The sequence below is a fragment of the Lissotriton vulgaris genome, chromosome 9, assembly GCF_964263255.1.
Source record: "Lissotriton vulgaris chromosome 9, aLisVul1.2, whole genome shotgun sequence".
Classification (NCBI taxonomy): Eukaryota; Metazoa; Chordata; class Amphibia; order Caudata; family Salamandridae; genus Lissotriton; species Lissotriton vulgaris.
In genome coordinates this window covers 273,380,863-273,401,954 of record NC_141697.1, presented here as the reverse complement: position 1 = coordinate 273,401,954, position 21,092 = coordinate 273,380,863, and the positions used below count along the sequence as shown (strand labels likewise).

General features: G+C 47.9%; 1 protein-coding gene across 1 annotated transcript in view; it reads left to right on the top strand.

Moving 5' to 3' along the window:
* Positions 1-21,092, top strand: part of POMT2 (protein O-mannosyltransferase 2) — a 475,144-nt gene that overhangs the window by 118,833 nt on the left and 335,219 nt on the right. The window contains exon 5 of the mRNA XM_086937548.1: positions 5,373-5,481. Within this exon, the coding sequence (XP_086793674.1) occupies positions 5,373-5,481 (109 nt within the window). The remainder of the gene's footprint in view (positions 1-5,372; positions 5,482-21,092) is intronic.

Below are 21,092 nucleotides of genomic sequence, written 5' to 3'. Positions count from 1 at the left end.
GACTCCCGGATCCAGTTTCCACTGGCTGGCATCCCTGAGATGTCGAGAGTGCCAATCCGCCACCTGATTGCGCTGGCCTGGCAGATACTCCGCCGTCACCGCAATGTGACGAGACAGGCAATAATCCCAGAAGTCCTTCGCTAAGTCCGCCAAGGCGCGGGACCGAGGACCTCCCAGGTGGTTCACATACCGGACCGCCGAAATATTGTCCATCCGCAGCAGGACACAGGCCTTGACCGAATCCTTGGTCCAACAGCGAACAGCGAAGGAGCCCGCCAGGAGCTCCAAACAATTGATATGCAATTGCTGTTCTTCTGACGACCAGGCGCCGCCGGTGGAAAAATCCCCGCACCGGGCGCCCCAGCCCGACCTGCTGGCGTCGGACTCTATGATCAAGTCCGGAGCCGACCCGAAGATCGCTCGCCCATTCCATGCCTCCATGTGAGACAGCCACCATGACATCTCCTCCTTCACTTCGTCCGTGAGGGGGACCCACTGATCGTAACACATCCCACGGCGCAAATGCTGCGCCTTCAGGCGCTGAAGAGCCCTGTAGTGCAGCGGGCCCGGGAAAATCGCCTGGATGGAGGACGATAGAAGACCCACCACCTTGGCGACATGGCGCAGAGACGTACGGTCCCTCGCGATCGTCTGCCGAAGCAGGTGACGTATCTTTGCGACCTTCCGACCCGGAAGGCTCAAGACCGCCTGTACCGAGTCCACCACGAAACCTAAAAAGGTGATCTGCTGAGTGGGAACCAAAACCGACTTGGAGCCGTTGATGACGAACCCCAGCCTCTGAAGCAGGCCGACAGCTTGGCGCAGCTGTCCTGCCAGCACCTCTGGGCACTGCCCCATGAGGAGGATGTCGTCTAAGTATACCAGCATACGGACCCCCTGACTTCTGAGAAACTCCACTACCGGGTGGAGGACCTTCGTGAAGCACCACGGGGCCGAAGAAAGACCGAACGGCAGGGCGGTGAATTCGAACACCTTGCCGTCCCACAGGAATTGTAGGAAACGACGATGAGGGGGGTGGATGGGAACGACCAAGTAGGCATCCTTGAGATCCAGTCGCACCATCCAATCCCGAGGGAGGAGCACGTCCCGAAGGAGGTGGATCCCCTCCATCTTGAAGTGACGGTAGACCAACCACCCATTGAACTCCTTGAGATTGATCACAGGCCTCTTGCCCCCATCCGTCTTGTCTACCAAGAAGACGTTGCTGAGGAACCCATGTGGGTGGCGCGTTGATAGACGGATGGCTCCCTTGCGCAGCAAGTCTGAGACCTCCTCGTCTATCAATCGCGCGTCGGAGTCTGAAAAAACCATCGGGCGCGGGGGCCTCGCCTGAGTTGGCTGGTCGTAAAACTCTATATGGAAACCTCTCACAGTTTGCAAAACCCAAGCATCGGCAGTGAGCAATTCCCACTCCCCGTAAAAGCTTGCCAGCCGCCCCCCAATCGGAACATGATCCAAGCAAAGTACACTTACCGGGGGCATTTCCTTGTCCGGAGTTCTTCTTGAACCCTCTGCCACCATAGCGCTGTCCCCTCGTGGGGTAGAAGTTGGTGTAGTTGGCCGAGGTCTGGTACTGACCTCTTCCGGAGCCTTGTCCACGGTTGTTGGTCTGCTGACCACGGCCGATCGCGCGGCCCCTGCCGCGACCGGCCCCTCCAGAAAAACGCTGGTGGAACACCCTCTTGATGCTGGACTGGGCCTTGTCCAGCGACGTGAACGTATTCACGAACTTTCCCAGTTCGCGGATGAAAGGTTCACCGAAAAGGCCACCCTGGGCCACGGCACCTGCCTCCGACAAGGCCAGGTCCCCCAGCTTCGGATCCAGCTTGATAAGGAGCGAACGCCGCCTCTCCGTGGATAGGGCACAGTTGGCGTTGCCCAAAAATACGATCACCCTCTGGGCCCAGTTGGAGAGCACCTCCGGTGAAATGGCGGTGCCATTCGCTCGGGCCTCCTCCGCCATATCAAGGATCTTCGTGGCGGGCCCGACCGCATCCAACAGCTTGTCCTGGCAGGCCCGCCAGGACCGGTCGATCCCCTTCCTGGGGTCCTTCATGAATTTCGCCAGGAAGGTGGCCATCTTGGGGTCCAATTCTGGTGTCATGGCCACTTTCCCTTCCAGAGTAGGCCGAGGGCATTCCCCGCGCAGGCAACCCCTCGCCTCCTTCTCCAGGGGCTTGCGCAGCCTGCCCGCGACAAACTTCGCCACCGTCTCCCCCGGGGCCCAGGCCGCGGAACGGGGGTGGACGATCTCGTCCGGGTCCAGCATGCCCGACTCGTCTCGGGGCATCTCCTTCGCTGAAGGTGTCGGGAGCCAAGAGCGGGTCGACTCCCCGTCGTCATCCGTGTCCGGGGAGTCGTAGATCGGGGAGGCGGGCGCCGTAGACACGTCGCCCGAAGTGCCAGGGTCCACCAAGGGCGCCGGAGGCACCGCCGTCGCCTTGGCCAGGAAGGCGTCACGAAGTCGCTCGAAAGCGCCCTTGTCCACGCCTTGGGCCTCCGATGAAGGTCCCTCACCACGGGGTCTCTTCGGAGCGGGTGGCAACCCGCCGGACGTCCCCGGGAGTTCGGGGGACGGAGGCACCTGCGCCGCTGCCAGCTTCGCACACTCCTCCACGATGCAGGCAGAGAGGCGGTCCTCCATGGGCCCTACCACCTCCGTCACGCAACGATAGATGGAGTTGTCCACCGCCTGATAAAACTCATCATCCTGCAGATAGGGGCAGGCCTCCTCATCGTACTCCCCTTCCATCTCGGAACCAAGGGGCAAATGCGGGGCACCCAAGAGGGCGGCAACCGAGAAAGTTCTCGAATGTGGGCAGGCCCAGCGGCTGCGATCACGTTTTTGGGCCAGCTGACGTGGCAGGTGGGCTGCACCAACCCCCAAGCGCGCAGACCCTCCTCGCCGGGACCGGGTCTACGTACCCCTCAAGCGCGCTAGGCCACACACGGAAAAGAGGTGCACAGATCTCGCCCGAGGGCGATTCACGCGGTCAGAACCGCTATACAGACCCCAGAGGGCGTCAAAATTGGTAAAGTACAGACCCGGATCACCAGGTGTCAGAGGGGTACGCGAGGGTCGGCCCCTGCGCAAGCAGACCCCACGGCGTGGCTCCTCGCACTGCGGAGGCGCGCCGGAGGGTCGGCGAGACGACAGGCCGCCCCCTTGCGGTCTATGTACACACCGCACACAAGTGGGAATAAAGTCGCGTAGGAACGATAGAACGTTCCCGCAACCAGGGACTCTGAAAGGGAATAAACCATGCAAGGAGTCCCCAAAGACCGCACACAAGACAATCAATCACAATAAAAAGAAGTCGAAACAGAAAAGCACTTATCTGGCTGCGGGAGCAGCGAAGAAAGAGGAGGAAGATGATGGGAAGTCCGGTTATATAGTGATGATGGACAGAGACAAAGGACTATGGACTATTATTATAAGCAAAGAGACTCTTGGGAGTTGTTGATTTTTTGTTGAACATTACGTCAATGCTTTATGTTTAAAGCATTTTTTGTTCTTATTATATCTTTTCCTGAGCTGCTGTGGTTTCTTTATGTTAATAAAGCGAAGGAAGATATAGCATAATCTGAAGCTTCCGGTCCTGACATAGAATTCCATAGCAACTGGCTCCATTTAACAGAAGTCCCTGGTAGCTCTAAACATAAAGATCGCGGTGTGATAACATACATGTTTTTCCCTATGTTTTTTTAAGTCAAGACACATCTAGTGTGTTGTAGAACTTCAGATTGATTTGAACAGCCTCTTTGTTCTGTTTACCCCTATCTAATTTCTACTCCAGTGTAAAAATGATGTACAACTTGCAGTTCTGCTACCAACACCTTGTTGACAATGAGTGTTCTCTCTGCTGTTCGACCAATGAAGATCCCTCAATCCATTGATTTCCCTCTCAGTTAGTCTAACTGTCAGTCCACTTCCTCCCCATTGTTTTCTTGCACTCTTGGCTTTCATTTTTGATTGTGATGCAGTTTTGCCATGTGTGTCCTTCTCTTAAAATCCCTAGGCACATTTGCCTCTTGTGCCTTCCAGTGACATAGTTAAGTTGCCTTTAATCTTTGACTCTCTCAATCTTTATTTCAACCCGCCAGTGGCTGCTCCTCCGCTAACGTGGAGGAGCGTCATCCCACTGCTTTGCAGCAGTGAACTAAAGGAAAAGTGAAATAATAATAACTCAATGCTATTACCATTTTATTTTATCCTGCTGCAGCAGTTTTGCAGGGCGGGCGGTGCTTCACTGACGACAGGAGCAGGGGGAGTGGTGAGCACGCTTTGTAAGTGCGCATGAATGTTTGGCTGGCCGTCTTGGTCCGGCCAAACATTCATGCACACTTTGCATGTTCTCCACCCAGGCTGCATTACAGCCTGGGTGCAGAACATGCCCAGGCTCCCATTCCCTGGCTGGCTGCCAAACCACGGTTCTCAGACCAATAACCACGCTGCATTGCAGAGTTATGATTTACTTAGTTGGCATAGGGGAGCTTGGATGTGCTTCCAGTTCCGGCGGTGCTGAGGGACGAGGAGGAGAGACACGGCGGTAAGGTATATTCCCCCCCCCCCCCATTAATTTAGATTCCCTTATCCCCGACCACCCTGTCCCCCTTGCCTCTCCCGATCTGTGCTGGCCACCAATGCAACCCGCTTTGAGGGGCATTAGTGCCACACTGCTTGCCCTAAATGCCAGCTCCTGGACACTTCTAGGCTTATCACCCCTTGCAGCATTCCGACTCCTGAGATGCAGCTCAAAGCCATATTTTAGTAAGCAAGCATTCTTTCGGCTCCCAGAGTAATTTTCTGCTGCAGGGATACATTGCACAAATCTTTGTTGCCGCTGTTATGTAATGATTACTCCAGATGAAGACAGGTGCTCTTTTTTATTCAGCTAACTAATGGAATCATGATTGCACACATCCCCCAGATGGTGCTCATATCCTCAGTTTACCACCAGAACATTCCAGCAGTGCACTCCTCTGCTGCTTGCTATCTTCTTTTCCACAGCTGCTCCACTTCCACAACGTATTCTTACATGCAGTACAACTAAACACACGTAAGTACTGTAACTTCTGACATACTGCATTTCAAACTCTTATTAGCGGGCTAAATATATTTCTAAATCCAAGGGAATGCTTTTTGAGACTAAATATTTAGCTGGCTAGTGATTGAGAACTTTGCTCTTATCTTGCATTGTGTTAGTGCATTTGAAATGTGTTTATTTTCCTATGCCAACTTTGTCTTCACTAGGGACTCTTGCTGCTCCTGAATTTTTTGCCTTCCTTTGAATATTGCTTTTTACATATACTTATGTAATCTTAACTTGCTCTTGGTCTTTTTTCCCCAGACACTGGATGCATCACTTTGTCCCAGTACATTCTGCTTGATCCCATTCTCCTATTTTTCATTATGGGCGCCATGCTGAGTATGGTCAAGTTCAACTCCTGTTCAGAAAGGTAATTTATTAATAAGGGTAGTGACAGTCAGTAAAGTGGCCAGAGGGTGATACTGCATGTCTCCTTGAGAAAGTTTCTGTCCGAACTAACTGCCCTTCAGACAACCATAATTTCCTGCTCAATTGTTGTGGTCAATTCGCTTATTTTAAACTATCACAGAAGCATGATGTTTGTATAGCACAAGTAAGGGCTAATATATCAACCACACTATTTAACTCTTATTTCTGTGAAATAGACATGTAGCCTTACTCGAGGATGAAATATTTGTTTCGCTCATAAAATAGTTTACTATTAAGCTGTCAACACATTTTTTGTAGGGAGTAACGTATAGACTAGTCACACAGACTGCATATTGATGCTTCATTGTTTCTGTGATGTGTAGAAGTACAAAGTTCGAGAGGAACCGCTGTTTATGGCTTAAATCTTTTTATTTGTTCGTTTTAGTCAATAACACATACACTCGTCTACATCCAGAGGCCAGTGAGGCACCTAAATGGGAAAGGCTAATTGGCGTAGGAGGGGTGGCATGGAGAAGGAGCAGTTATTAGGGGGGCGTGGGGGAGTGGTGTAACATAGGGAATGTCCAAACAGGGAGAAAGGTGGTCACCACCACACAATGTATGTTCCTGTTTGTTGCTCAGTGCCACTAAGCTTGGCATACCGGAATGTCAAGTTTTAACTGTTTCTCTCCATTGCGGCGGTCGCATGTGGGCTCATGTTGCTTAAGCTGAAGAGAATTGAGGTATTTTGGGCAGGAAAGTTTGCGGAAGTCTCATGATAGAAACTGGATTTGGAACCCCACATTTGATCGCATTGCATCAGTTTGTCAAGTTAATGACATGAGTTTTTCTATTCCTATATTATCCCAAAATCTATATAGCTAGTCTTTATGTTCCGACACGAAATCAGAGTCCCACTTGGAGGTGATGACCTGTTTGGCTGCGTTTGGTGCCATACTGATGGCATTTCCTTTAGTAGAGCACAGCAGGTACGTTAGAGCATTTGGGAGTCCAAGCAGTATGTAGCTGAGGAAGGTTGGGAACCCCCTTTTCGAACATCTCTTTCAATACCTCTTCCCAATATCGTTTGAGTTTAGGGCAGCGCCATTGGAGGTGCTTTAGGGTATCTGTATAACTGCAGTTGAGCCAGCAGTCCTCATTGCTTCCAGACCTCCATTTCGCTATCCTTGCTGGTATGTAGTATCAGATGTGTGTTATTTTGTTTATTGCCTCCTTGCCCACAACACTAAAGGAAAAGATGCGTGCTCTGTGGAGTATAGCGGTCCAGTCTTTAGGAATGAATAAGCGATCCAGCGCCGCTTCCCATCTCTGTAATGCTGGGGACTTGGTGGTGTCTGTCCCCTTATTCAACAAAAAGGTGTATAGGTCTGAGAGCATACTTTTGTCTCTGGTTCCCGTGATAAGCCATTTTTCGTATTTCAGTAGTGGTCTGCTGGCTGATTTACGGATTGTGGGTTTAGTGACCCTGGGCTTAATGGTGGTGTAGTTCCACATTTGCTGGGCTTGGACACCATTGTTGACCAGTACTTGTGGAAATCTATAAGGCCCATGTCATCTAGGAGGTCCCCAATTTTTTTGCATTACATACCTGTGAAGCGTGGTTTGTATTACTTGTCCTAGCGGGGCGGCGGGGGAATGCGGGTTTGGAGCGAGGGGAGAAATAGGCGAGGAATGCCTCTGGGGAACATAACTCTGTCCCATGCTTCTAACGTTGCCTCCCCAAATGTAGGATTCCCTTGTGTTGTAGTTTGCAAAGTGAGAGTGAGGGTGGTTGTAAGGGACGAGTCTGCATAACATATAGCATCTTGGGCAGGAGGGTAATTTTCACTGCTGCAATCCTACCTAGCCAGGAAAGACGCCCGCCCTTCCATGTTTGTAGTCTAAGTGGGCTGTATTAAGGAGGTCGGCATAGTTGCGTTCTGCTGTATTCTCTGGACAAGGGCATAATATGAGCCCTACATATGACACCAATTGGTTTGTCCACGGAAAGCGAAACTGGTGTTGTAGGTGGAGTCTGGCTTGATGAGGGACCTTGAGGTGAAGGGTCTGTGATTTCTAGCTATTTACTTTAAACCCTTAAACTGTGCCACAGGCCTCAAGCTCTCCCAGTAGGGCCAAGAAGGTGGAGAGGGGATTGTAGGAGCTCCACCATAATGCCGTCCACATATAAGGCTAATTTGTGTTCTTGATGGATGATAGTTATGCCTTTGTTCTGTCCATCCGCCCAAATACACTTGGCAAGTGGCTCCATGTACAGGGCAACCAGGAGTGGGGCGAGAGGGTAGACTTGCCTCATGCCCCTGGCTATAGTGAAGGCTATAGTGAAGGCCTGAGAAGTTAGGCAGTTGACTCTCACCCTCGCCTTGTGGTTGGTGCAACTGCACTTCACCAATTTTTGAAAACACACCTTCAGGCCCATTCTCTTCAGTATGCTCCAGAGGAAAAGCCAATACACCCGATCAAACACTTTCTCAGTATCAATAGATATGAGAAGTGCAGGAATGCAAGATTGGGCTGCCTTATCTATAGGGTGCTATATTCTTTTAGTGTTATAGCTACAACCTCTGTCTGGTATAAAACCAGCTTCATCTGGATCTATAACCACTTATATATAAGGGTTGAGGTGGGCAGTTAGTATGCCTGTAAAGAGTTGCTCATCAGTATTGAGCTAAAAGATGCGGTAGGAAGAGGATTCCGTGGGGTCTTTCCCGGGACTGGGTTTTACTTTGAGCACTGCCTCTTGCATAGAATAAGTGAGACTGCTAGTGTCTCCAAAGGAGTTGTAGTGGCGCGTGAGAACAGGGGGTCAACTGGGCACCAAAGCTTACATAAAAACTAGGCGCGAAAGTACCCATACAAGGGTCCTTTTCGGGTTGTATTCTATTTATGCTAGAGAGGACTTAATCGAGAGCGCATCTTGGGGCGGTAGGGGAGTGGTATGGCAGGCGGAGAGGTATGTAACAGGCTCCAGGGATACAGTGCCCTCCATCATGAAAAATAGGCATAGAAAAGCTCAAAGGTGAGTGCAATCTCCGTATCAGAGTGTATGCTATACCCTTCTTGTGCTTGGATCTCCACAATCTTTTGTGATTCGGAGCCCACAGTTTGTGTCCTAGGAGTTGTCCTGCCTTGTTGCTCCTGCATAGTATTTTTTTTTCGTACGTAGGAGGGTGTCCTCTGCCCTATCCATATCTAGTCCTCTAAGCTGCTTCCTAGCTCAAGACAGTGATCTTCATATCCTAACGGCTCTGGATTGTTTATCTGCCTCTTCAAGGTCCCTCATTCGTTCTTCTGTGGTGGCCCATTCATCCCTTCTCAGTTTGAGGTGGTTTGAGATAGCTATTAGGACGCTTCTTACTACCGCTTTCAGAGAATCCTACAGCAGTAACGATAGGCTTGTATGGTGGAGTCATAGGTTACAGGTTAATTGATGAGGCACCATGCCTAGTGGGAAGTGGCAGGCCCTGTGCTCCGGAAGGAGATAGTAGTGGAGGAGTAAACCAAGAGCACTGATATGTTGTTCTAAGTCTGGGCAGAATGCGATGCAAGGTCAGGAGGTAGTCAAGCTGGGCTTATATCTGATGGGAGGAAATAAAAAAGGTCAATTCTCAGTCAGAGGGGTGTTGGGGTCTTCAGGTCTTCTAGTCCAGCCTCTTCCAGACAGCGCAACCCGGCTGCTGTGACGGTCCCAGTCTGCCCTGCTCTAGGGGCTAATTTGTATAAGTTCATGTGGGGTACAAGATTGAAGTCTCCACCAACTACAAGGTCGGCGTCTGCCAACGAGGTGATGAGGCTTAGTGCATGAAGAATGAACTGTTCTTGGTGGTGGTTGGGTGTGTATAAAATGTCCAGTGTGAAAGGGTGAGAGGGTAAGGAAATGTGCAGCAATAGAAGTTTCCTGGGCAGCTCTGCTTGCGTTTCTTTGGAATTTAGTTGCCAGCAAAATTGCCACTCCTGCCCTCTTGCTTGGCCCTGTAGAGAAATACTTTCTGCCGAACCAACAAGATTTTATCCACCCCCAATCATTTTTCATGAGACGTGTCTCCTGTAGTAGACAAATGTCGCAATTAGAATCCCTGAGCAGGGATAGGAGTGTCAGACCTTTTTCCGAAGCGTTTAGGCCTCGGATGTTGAGGCTCAATATATCTTAACCAGTTTTGTAGTGGTGAGTAGCGGCCATCCTATAATGCTGTGGAGGGGGGGGACAGAGACCTGCTGTATGACTCCACCCCTTTGGGTTGTGTGGTGCGAGTTGCGGGTGGAGAATAGTAAACCACCAGGGGGAGAACATAGAACTCAATTACTCCCTCCAGTGGAGTCATACTATCAGTGTGGGGTCTGTGACTTTGGGCTTGGTAACAGGTTGGGAATAGTATTTATGTAGGGAGCTCCGCTGTCCCATTGATACATCGAGTTACAGAGTGTCTGCTTTTTTGCATTTCTGGTATGCATAAGCGCCTTCTAAAATCAATTGATTTGTAGTCATACACTTCATAGTGGAAATAGTGTTTCCGCATATGTGGGGCATAGGACGCAGGTCACATTGTTTATAAATCTAGGTTGGCTCTGCTTTCTGGGTGTGTGCGGGCCATCTTTTATCTGTGAATGCTCACTGTATATTTGCTCATCTTTCTGTTTCAGGATCTTGACTGCAATTAGAAATCGTGCCTGAGTGTGGCTCCTATCTAAGACTATGCAAATTAATTATAGTTTGTTCACTACTTTGCATGGACTGTGATAATGGGTATGTTCGAGGCATATGAGCTGCAGATTGTACACTATGCATAGATTGCCACCTAGTGTTGGGCCCGGATGTTTGCAGTTTGTTTTGTAGAAAAGTCTTAGGAAGTCACTGGAAAGGTGACTCCTCCTTTGGATGATGCTGCGCATGGTCATCGGTTCCATCCCCAGATTGTTTTTTTCGGCCACCGGGCTCGGATGTGTTTCCAGCGCTCCGTGTTGAAACCGAATTCCTTCGGCGCGCAATCCTCACCAACTTCAGAAAATAAGTTTTGAACGCTTCTCCACTCGACGCGATTCTTCAACGTTTAATACTTCGATTCCGGTCGTCGTTGACGGCCTTCGGGCCTAACTAGGCCTCAACTCCAGCTCATAGAAAGGACGCCATTCAAAAAGTGTCCTCAATGTGGGTCGAAGTTTCCCCACACCGACCTTCACGAGGTGTGTAACCTCTGCCTTTCCCCGGAGCACGAGGCAGGGGACTGTTCAGCTTGTGCCTCTTTCCGCTCCAAAAAGACTATCCGGGACCGAAGAGCAAGAAGAACAATGGGTTGATCTTCATCCTCCATTCCGGACGACATCTTCGAGGAAGGCGTCAACGTCCCAGAGCATCAGGACGTCAACAGCGGTTCCGAACATGAAGAAGATTCAGATGTCGATGACATCACTCCAGCGCAACGGGTCGTAAGTAAGACCCCCGACCCTTCCTCGACACATTCAAAGAAGGCCCAGGTTACACCTTCGCCCTCGGGCTCGGGTGCACACCTACACTCCGCTTCTACTGCCCCACCTTCGGGCCCGGCAAAGAAGCCTTCAGGCAACTCGGGCGCGAGTCAGCCTTCACACGGTGCCAGCACCAACTTACCGGCACCGAAAAAGACATCGACATCAACACCGGCTACGCCGACGTTCAAACCACTGCCGTCGAAACCCACAACTCCTTCGGCACCGAAACCCAGGTCGGAACCAAGCAAAGCTTCAGATCCAAAGAAACAACCGGATCCGAAAACAGTACCCGACCCGAAAAAACCTTCGGAACTGAAAAAACATTCGGAGCCAAAAAAACATTCGGAGCCGAGAAAGAGTCCTGCTTCCCCGACAAAGGACATTGTCAAAAAATCAAAGCAAGCCGCTTCGGTGCCGAAACCTTCCACAGCACCAAAAGACCGGCCTCCGGAAGAGGACTTATATTTTCCGGACCCTGCCCAAAAGACTGACTAAGGACCCAATACCTGGACAGTTGATTTTGGCCTCAAAGAAGCGACTACTGGACAAGCCAGCTCCAGCTCCGCTTGCAAAAAAGAAGGACATGGCTACCTCGCCTTTAAGGCCGCCTTCCCCTTCTCCTCCACCTATGCCATCACCACACTCTCCCATACTACAGCATTCTCCTACACCACTCATACAGATGATAATTCTGATGATATGGGGGGTAACATGCCTGATCCAGACACACCTACAGGATCACCTGACCCATGGGTTGATTACACCACTCCAGATGTCCCAAATGTCCCTCAGGATGATTTATACCCCTCGCGGCCTTCCCCACCTGAAGGCACTATAGGGTTTAACGAACAAATACACAGGGCTTCACAATATCACGGGGTAGACCTGCATACAGACCCTGTAGACGAGGACTTCCTGATGGATACCTTTGATAACGCACAAAGGTCAGCATCCATCTTACCAATGCTCAAAGGGGGGGTAATTAAACACTCTGCTGAAGTCTTTAAAGACCCAGTCAGAACTAGAATCATTAATCCTCGTATAGAGAAGAAATATAAATCCGCCCCTTCAGACCCAGAATACATTAAGGGGCCAGTACCACTAGACTCACTTGTAGTTTCCAACGCACGCAAGAGAGCTAACTCGCAAACATCAGGTGATGCTGCCCCACCAGATAAGGAGTCTAAGTTACTAGACGCATCAGGGAACAGAACTGCGTCTCAAACGGCAAACATCTGGCGTATCGCCAACACACAAGCATTGCTAGCCAGATATGATAGAGCACACTATGACGAATTAGAGTCAATAATGAGACACCTCCCTGATAAGTACAGGGATAGGGCACATGAACTCATCCAAGAGGGTAAAAACATTACAAATACCTCCATCAGATGTGCCCTTGACGCAGCTGATACTGCGTCTAGAGCAGTTAACACCAGCGTCCTGCTACGCAGACATGCCTGGCTACGTATATCAGGATTCAAACCTGAAGTACAAAATGCCATTCTAAATCAACATTTCGATGAGCAACACCTATTTGGACCCAATGTGGATGTATCTCTTGAAAAATGAAAAAAGATAGAGACACCGCCAAATATATGGGATCCCTGCAGTCGCAGGCTCCCAGGCGTTCCTTTCGTCGCTCATTCTATAGAGGTGCCACTAGATCATATGCCTCAGACACAGCCTCTGCCTCATACAAAGCCCCCACACAATCCACTTATGGCAATGGCTAACAAAGGGGCGGGTACAGGGGTAACAATAACAAGGGCAGAGGTAAAAATAACAATTCCCGCTCTGCCTCCACCCCTGCCCAATGACTCCTTTCCCCTTCCCCCGCCCCACTCCACTCCGGTCGGGGGAAGACTCCAACTGTACCTGCCAGCCTGGGAAAACATCACATCAGACAGGTGGGTGTTACAAATTATTCAATCAGGTTACAATCTAGAACTACAATCTACCCCCCAAACATACCACCCAGGCAGCGTCCAATGTCACAGGAACATTTAACATTGCTCAGACAAGAGGTAATATCCCTCCTGCAGAAAAATGCAATAGAGATAATTCCAAAGCACCAGTAAAACAAAGGAGTATACTCACTGTATTTCCTAATACCAAAAAAGGACGGATCTCTAAGACCCATCCTAGACCTCAGACCTCTAAACATTTACATTCAGTCGGACCAATTCCATATGGTCACACTCCAACAGGTCCTTCCACTACTGGGACTAAACGACTTCCTTGCCACTCTAAATCTCCATTTCCATATTCCCATCCCCGCAGCGCACAAAAAATATCTTAGATTTGTGCTAGACGGGCAGCACTACCAGTTCAAAGTGCTCCTATTCGGAGTTACAACAGCGCCAAGGGTGTTTACCAAATGCCTAGCAGTGGTAGCAGCACATTTAAGAAGACAACACATTCACGTCTTCCCATATCTGGACGACTGGCTCATAAAAGTCAGCTCATACAGCCAGTGTGTACAACACACTCACGCTACCATTCAACTGCTTCACGACTTGGGATTCACAGTAAATCACACCAAGTCGCATCTACAACCCTCACATATACAACAGTATCTCGGCGTTACAACAAACACCCAGTTAACACTAGCGTATCCCTCTCCAGCAAGAATAACAAGTGTACAGACTCTTCTAACAAAATTCAAGCCGCAACACTCACTTGCAGCTCGAGTGTTCATGCAACTCATAGGAATTATGGCATCTTGCATATTCATAGTTCCTCACGCAAGATTGCAAATGCGTCCACTTCAAGAGTGCCTAGCACGCCAATGGAACCAGGCTCAAGGTCAACTAACAGACCTAGTGTTGGTAGACGGTCGGACTCATCGTTCTCTGCAATGGTGGAACACCAAAAATCTTTCCAAAGGGCGACCGTTTCTAGAGCCAGCTCCTCAAGTAGTCTTAACAGGTGACGCATCGCTCTCCGGCTGGGGAGCTCACCTCCTGCATCACACCACACAAGGCAGGTGGACACCGCAACAAAAGCTACTCCACATCAACCACCTAGAGTTACTAGCTGTGTTTCTAGCCCTAAAAGCTTTTCAAACTCAAGTGTCCGGCAAAGCTGTCCTAGTTCGCACTGACAATATGACAGCTATGTTATACATAAATAAACAGGGGGGGGACACACTCTCTGCTGCTCTCTGTTAGCACAGCAGATATGGAGATGGGCTATACCACTAAAGATCTTCCTGTTAGCCCAACACGTCCCAGGAGTACAAAACACCATGGCAGATCTCCTAAGTCGACAAACTCAGCAAATCCACGAATGGGAACTTCATCCACAAGTTCTTTATGCGTTCTTTCAAATGTGGGGACAACCTCAAATAGACCTCTTAGCCACCCACGAGAACGCAAAATGCCCAAACTTTGCCTCCAGATACCCACACCGATTGTCCAAAGGCAATGCGATATGTATGAACTGGTCAAAACTATTTACATACGCTTTTCTTCCTCTCCCACTAATTCCATTAGTGGTGCGCAAACTGCAGCAACATTCCCTGACGCTCATACTAATCGCTCCAACTTGGGCCAGACAACCGTGGTACACCACGCTGTTGCAAATGTCTGTAGTACCACACCAAAAACTAAACCTATCACCACGCCTATGAACGCGGAACCGTCGAGGTATCAGGCACCCGGACCCAGCTCAGCTCAACCTAGCGATCTGGCTCCTGAGGTCATAGAGTTTGGTTACCTCAACCTTCCCCCAGACTGCATGAACGTTATCAAAGAATCTAGACGCCCCACCACTAGAGCATGTTACGCTGCTAAGTGGAAAAGGTTTGTCATATACTGCCAAAACAACCAAATTAATCCTCTAGATGTGTCTATTCAACACATCATTGGATATTTACTGCACCTTCAAAAGTGTAACTTAGCCTACACGTCTATCAGGTTACATTGTGCAGCAATTGCAGCATACTTGCAAAATAGACAACATCTATGTCTTTTTAGAGTGCCAGCTATTAAAGCTTTCATGGAAGGACTGAAAAGGATAATTCCTCCCAGAACACCACCTGCACCAGTGTGGAATCTAAATGTAGTTTTCACAAGGTTAATGGGACCTCCCTTCGAACCATTACATAAATTGAATTGCAATTTCTAACCTGGAAAGTAGCTTTTCTAGTAGCCATTAAGTCTCTCAGAAGGGTTAGTGAACTACAAGCATTTACCATTCAGGAACCCTTTCTGCAAATGCATCATAACAAAGTGGTTCTTCGCACTAATCCAAAATTCCTTCCAAAAGTCATTTCCCCTTTTCATCTAAATCAATCTGTTGAGCTGCCCGTGTTTCTCTCGCAGCCTCAAACAGTCGCAGGAAGAGCTCTACACACTTTAGACGGCAAGAGAGCATTACTGTACTAAGCCACTGTGGGCCAGGCTGTACTAAAAACTCTGTTTCAAACCACTGCAACAGATACGGGTGGTCGCCGCTAGGTGTGGGACTGCTATGTAATCTATGCATAGTGTGCAATCTGCAGCTCATATGCCTCGAACGGAAAATGCTACTTACCAGTATGCATCTGTTCTTGGCATGTATAGTTGCACACGCCCACCCGCCTCCTTGGCTACCTTTATCTGTTCCAGTATTATCTTATTTAGATACATATCACATGGACATCACTATCTCTTATACAGCTCCATCACTTCCCTAATGGCGAAAAACAATCTGGGGATGGAGCTGATGACCATGCGCAGTATCATCCAAAGGAGGAGTCACCTATCCCGTGACTTCCTAAGACTTTTCTACAAAACAAGCTGCAAACATCCGGGCCCAACACTAGGTGGCAATCTATGCATAGTGTGCAACTCTGCAGCTCTACATGCCAAGAACAGATGCATACTGGTAAGTAGCATTTTCCTTATTGTTCCTTATTGATGAAATGTGCCTTTTCTCTCCTGAAATACAGTAATCCTCTCCAGCAACCAGACTGTTTGTTGTCTCATTTTGCTGTGCTTTAGGGGTTTTAAACTGAAGAATGTATTATTAGTTTTCTGGACATTTTGACAGAAATACCTCTTTTTTATATTTGGAGTAGTCGTGCATCACCCTAGTTCTACTTGATAGGCATTGACTAACAATATGGAGATTTTTAATTAATTTTGTGTAGTTGTGTAAAAACAGGAAATTCCCACTCGCCCATCCCCCCCATGGTGAGGGGCGGGTTGCAGGTTTGTTATTTTTATTCCATTTGTTAGGATCTGGTATAGTTTAGACATGCTCACCATGTGCTCTTTTCTCCTCTCTATTGTGTCATCGTCTACTGTTTTGTGAGTCTTGCTTACAGACAGCTTTTAACTGTCTGTTGTCAAAGAACTCTTGTGTACAATCTCGATACTTAGTGGGCTTTTGGGTAAGCCCATTGCTTATCTGTGGTTGGCTTCCTTCTCAAGCTCATTTGCTGCTTCTTGTACAATGGCTTGCCTTCCTCTTTGTGTGTTTGTCTATTGCCCGGGGAATAACGTCTTTGCCATGCTTTTGATTGGATGGCTTTTCTCCTTCCACTGCTTATATTCTGAGAACTATTTTTTTTCTGTTTCATTCAGCACTTCATAGGAGTGCGTGTGTTGTATTGAGCTCTCGCATGTGTTGTTCTTACCCACGCAATACCTCGCCCCCTGTGCTGCCCCACCAGCCCTCTCCTTCAACCTCATCCATTTCTTCCTGCACCCCTCCTGGCTTTTTAAAAATTATTTTTTCACCTCCCCCCAAAACTAGCATAGATCTTAAAAGCTCCATGTTGCTCCTTGACCACCTTGCTCCCTGCTCCAGTGATGACTTTTGTACTCTGTCGCTCCCTGCCCTACTCAGTCAATTTCTTGCAGCTTTGTATTTGCTAATGGGCCACTTACTTCTATTTCATGTGCTTGACTGAACAGCATCGCCAAAAAGCAATGGCGAAGCCAAAAGCTTGAGTAAACCAATTGGAAGGTGAGACTGATTTATCTCTTGTCTTTCATAGACCTTTGGTTGCCTCTTCCCTTTATAGGTCGAGCTGGTGTAAGCAGCGCGAAGCGCTGCTGGTCCAGCGAAGACCTTATTGTTATGCACTTGCTGGGAATTATGGGACAAGGGATGGGCACGAGCAGGTCCGTCGGCGATTTCATCACGTGTGTGCGCACGTTCACCCACGCGCTGTGCCCATCTCCTTTCCCGCTAAGTCAGCCTCCATCAATAGAGCGCACGCGCATACACACATACACACACACGCATACACGCACACACACTGATACACACACACACACTCTCTCTGTCCCCCCCCCACCCTAGGCAAGCAACTTATGGACGTGCGTGCACACCCCGCCCACTCACCGGGCTACAGGCTCCGTCACGCGGGGCTTCCCGCACTTGCATCGGCGGCCTCAGCCGCCACTTCTGCTCCTCCTTATTACGTGTGCAGCCACCGCGTCCTTCCTCCTACGTCCCTACAGCATTTCACAGCCTCCATTGGGGCGGGACTTCCGCCTTCTGCCCTTCTCGTCCAGGCCCTTTGTAGGTGCGGGCTTCCCGCGGAAGTCCCGCCCCAGGGGAGGCTGTGAAACGTAACGTGCAGCTGCAACGCCAACAAATCAAGAAATAATGGTTGTCTTTATTGCACAGTGATTAGCCCCTTGTCCACAGTATGTTCAATGTAAATCTGCGCGGAAGAGAACAGGCGGCCCCTGGATTGCAGATGAACCCCATCTCTATTGCCGGCAAACTAGTGAACCTCTTACCACATATTATTGAGTTATCAGAAGCAGTGACTCGGAACAGTCTGCTGGGGCTTTTGAACATCTTTAATCCTCTGAGAGCTGCCAACATCTCCCAATAAATATGAAGGCGGCAGCTGCAGCACACTGCAGACACCACGAATCCAAATGTCCAGGGCAGGACAACGCACATGAATTCTTCATCTTTCAAAAGAGATGCATTAGAAGCAGTGTTTTTTGGCAGGTGAGGAGTGGAGAATAGGAGGTTGTGATTTTGTGTGCCCTCCAATGCTTGCATGCTGAAAAATACGCAGTCCGTACACCGCCGCATAGGTAGAACTGCAGCAGGCATTCACTGGCAAGTATCAGAGGAGCAAGACAGTATAGGTTTAAAGGCACTGTACCCAAGCTCCTACCTTAAACACAGTTTAGTCACAGACAAAACAACGTTTCCTTGAGGTATCTCTCACTCAGAGTTTCAGTAGCTTGGACGAAGTTATATAAAAGGTGATGCACAAAATATGCTAGACGTTGAAATAGTACTCTTCCAGGAACTAACTAGCCTGCACCAATACAACATCCTAAATGTTTTCCTAACAGGCTTTAGGCAGCCTGCAGCGCCAAGCTGTTCTAGTATTAAAATATATGACCTATACGGTACTGAAAATGGCGGCCACACAGCAGCGCTTTCACTCCTTGAACTGTCTAGGAATTGCAAAATGGTCAGTCGAAAATTCCAAAGGGGCACTGATCCCAAAGGGACCCATGAAATGCTGTAGGTCTAGTTGAAATGAGTCAAAGTAGGTGGTAATGTCATATTTCAAATGGAGGTACGTCACCACACCAGCTTCCATGGTGACGTGAGATCACACTGGGGCCCACGCTGTTGCCAATTCTACTCAAAGGTTAATTATCATTGGTGCTCAATGCTGCCCGGGCTCATGGGGTCAGTCTGCACCCTGATGCAGAAGGCATAAAAGAATGCGTCCAAATATCAGGGGCACTGACACTTTGGACACATTATTTAAAACAACGGTATGTAGCTGGCTTGAATTAAGTGGCATCATAACTAAGCTGAACTTCGTCAGAATCAAGAATCCTTGATGAAGCTATTTATTTCGCTGCAGTTGATACATTGCGTAACCAAAAATGTATGCTACCTAAAGATGCTGATTTTTAAATCCTCTATCTTTCTAATCAACAATATGCAATGTAACCCTTGCTCTGGTGTCCACAGACCCCCCCCCCCCCCCCCCCCACCCACCCCCCAGCTACTCTACTTCTCTTTAATAATGCCTTTATTAATGTAAAATACAACAAACATTGAAGGCCAGACCTACTGGATTTGCCAATATTTGCTTTCTCTTCGTATGGTTAGCAATTGGAATAGGATTGCGCAAAATCTTTTTCTCTTTACTTCGAAGCGCTAATTAATTCCTTCAAGCCTACCCGTTTTTTACACAATGAAGAACTCCAGGCTCATGGTGAAAGTAATGACCTTTGACATTCCTATCAATCAGGCATTGGTTGAAAGGTTAGCAAGAGACAGCCACTCGTGGTATGACTGGACAATCTGCTTTTAGCAGCTGATGAGGATGGCAGCCTATGCTTGTTGGTACTGTTGGGTCTCTTGGTCACTTCTGTTTTCATATGGCTTACAATGGGCTACTTCTTTCTGTGTATCCTGAAGCAGGGCTATGGGCAGGGCTTTTCTAAATTCATTCTCATCCTTTCCTACAGTGGGCTCTTAGTGCGAACAGAGGGGTGCCTCAAGATTCCGTGCCCTCTACTCTGTGAGGTGCCTTTGGGAATGTTTGTGGTTTCTTGTGAGCTTTCACATGTGCACAGGGCTGATAGGGTAGTTGGCGGTAGTATGCTGAATATTTAGGGTGTCATCGCTGACCAAAGCCCAGTTCCTGAAGAGTGCCCGTAAGTAATAGAAAGACTTGTAAGAGCGCCCTCACTCTATCTATCACCCTCACTCTATCTATCTATTGCCCTCACTCTATCTATCGCCCTCACTCTATCTATCTATCTATCTATCTATCTATCTATCTATCTATCTATCTATCTATCTATCTATCTATCTATCTATCTATCTATCTATCTATCTATGTCCCTATCGCCCTCCCTCTATCTATCGCATCACCACAGCATCACTCGGGGGCACCACAACATCACTCGGGGGCACCACAACATCACTCTGCGCTACCACAGCATCACTTCACGCCACATCATCACTCGTCGCCACCGCAACATCGCTCAGCGCCACCACAGCATCAATCTGTGCAACCATTCAACAACAACTGGTTCAAATATGTTCTCTCAATGTTTCAAGCTTCATTACAAATGTCACAAAAAGATTTTAATATTTCACTTCTGTTCTTGGATTTTCGTCACAATAAAATACACTGAACATAATCTTCACAAAAGTAATTTACAAAAGTTTAAGCTATTGCCATTATAAATTACAATAACTTTTATTTAAGTATTAATTATTCCAAAAAATTAAAAGCCATTGTTATTTATAATATCAATACATCTAAGTCACGTAAATACAACACATATTGCATTACAAATGCTATAGGTGTCACATTTGCGAAAGTTAAAACTATTGGCATTGTAAATTACAAAGCTATTAATTTAGCTATTTTCAAAACCAACACATAAATAAAAAATGTGTCATTTACAATACCAATAGCTCAAACTTTCCTAATGCGAGACCTATTGCATTGTAATTGCTTGTTGATATGTGTAATGCATTCACATATGGTGCTGTCTGAGCCTTTATCTTTTTCTATCGAGAATACCCTGGGTGTTTTGATGTTGCAGCATATGTGCTGAGCGTACTCAGCATAAAATATATATATATTTTTTATTGTTCTGTGTATGGTTTTATATATTTTCTGCGTTATTGTACCCCATACTTGGGCTCTCCTTCACAGAGCCTTCCTTGATGATCATAAATATTGAATTGCTCTGTCTATGTGCAGGATTGCAGAGCACCCATGCTTATTTGGAGGGGAGGTTAACTGAATTTCATTCTTTAAATTGCGAATGAAAAATTGTTTGGAAGGACAATAGAGTGTCATCTATCAAATGTAACTCTTCTAAACAGCAAACATAACAGGAATGAAAATATAAACACTGCCACACATTCCACGCTTAGTAAAGTTGAAAATGAAACACTGCACCTTTGAGGCATTCAATACCTCCTATGCCCTAGAATATTCTATAATGGCAGTTTGTGTCTCAGTTTGTTTTTCTGGCTTCTGTGATCAAATCCTGAATAAATGGACTTTCTTCTCATAGCTTCTTATTTTCATAGCACATCGTTTCCAAATGGGTGACTTTTCAAACGAGATTTCGCTATTTCTACTCATATTAAGATGAAGTGATATAGCAT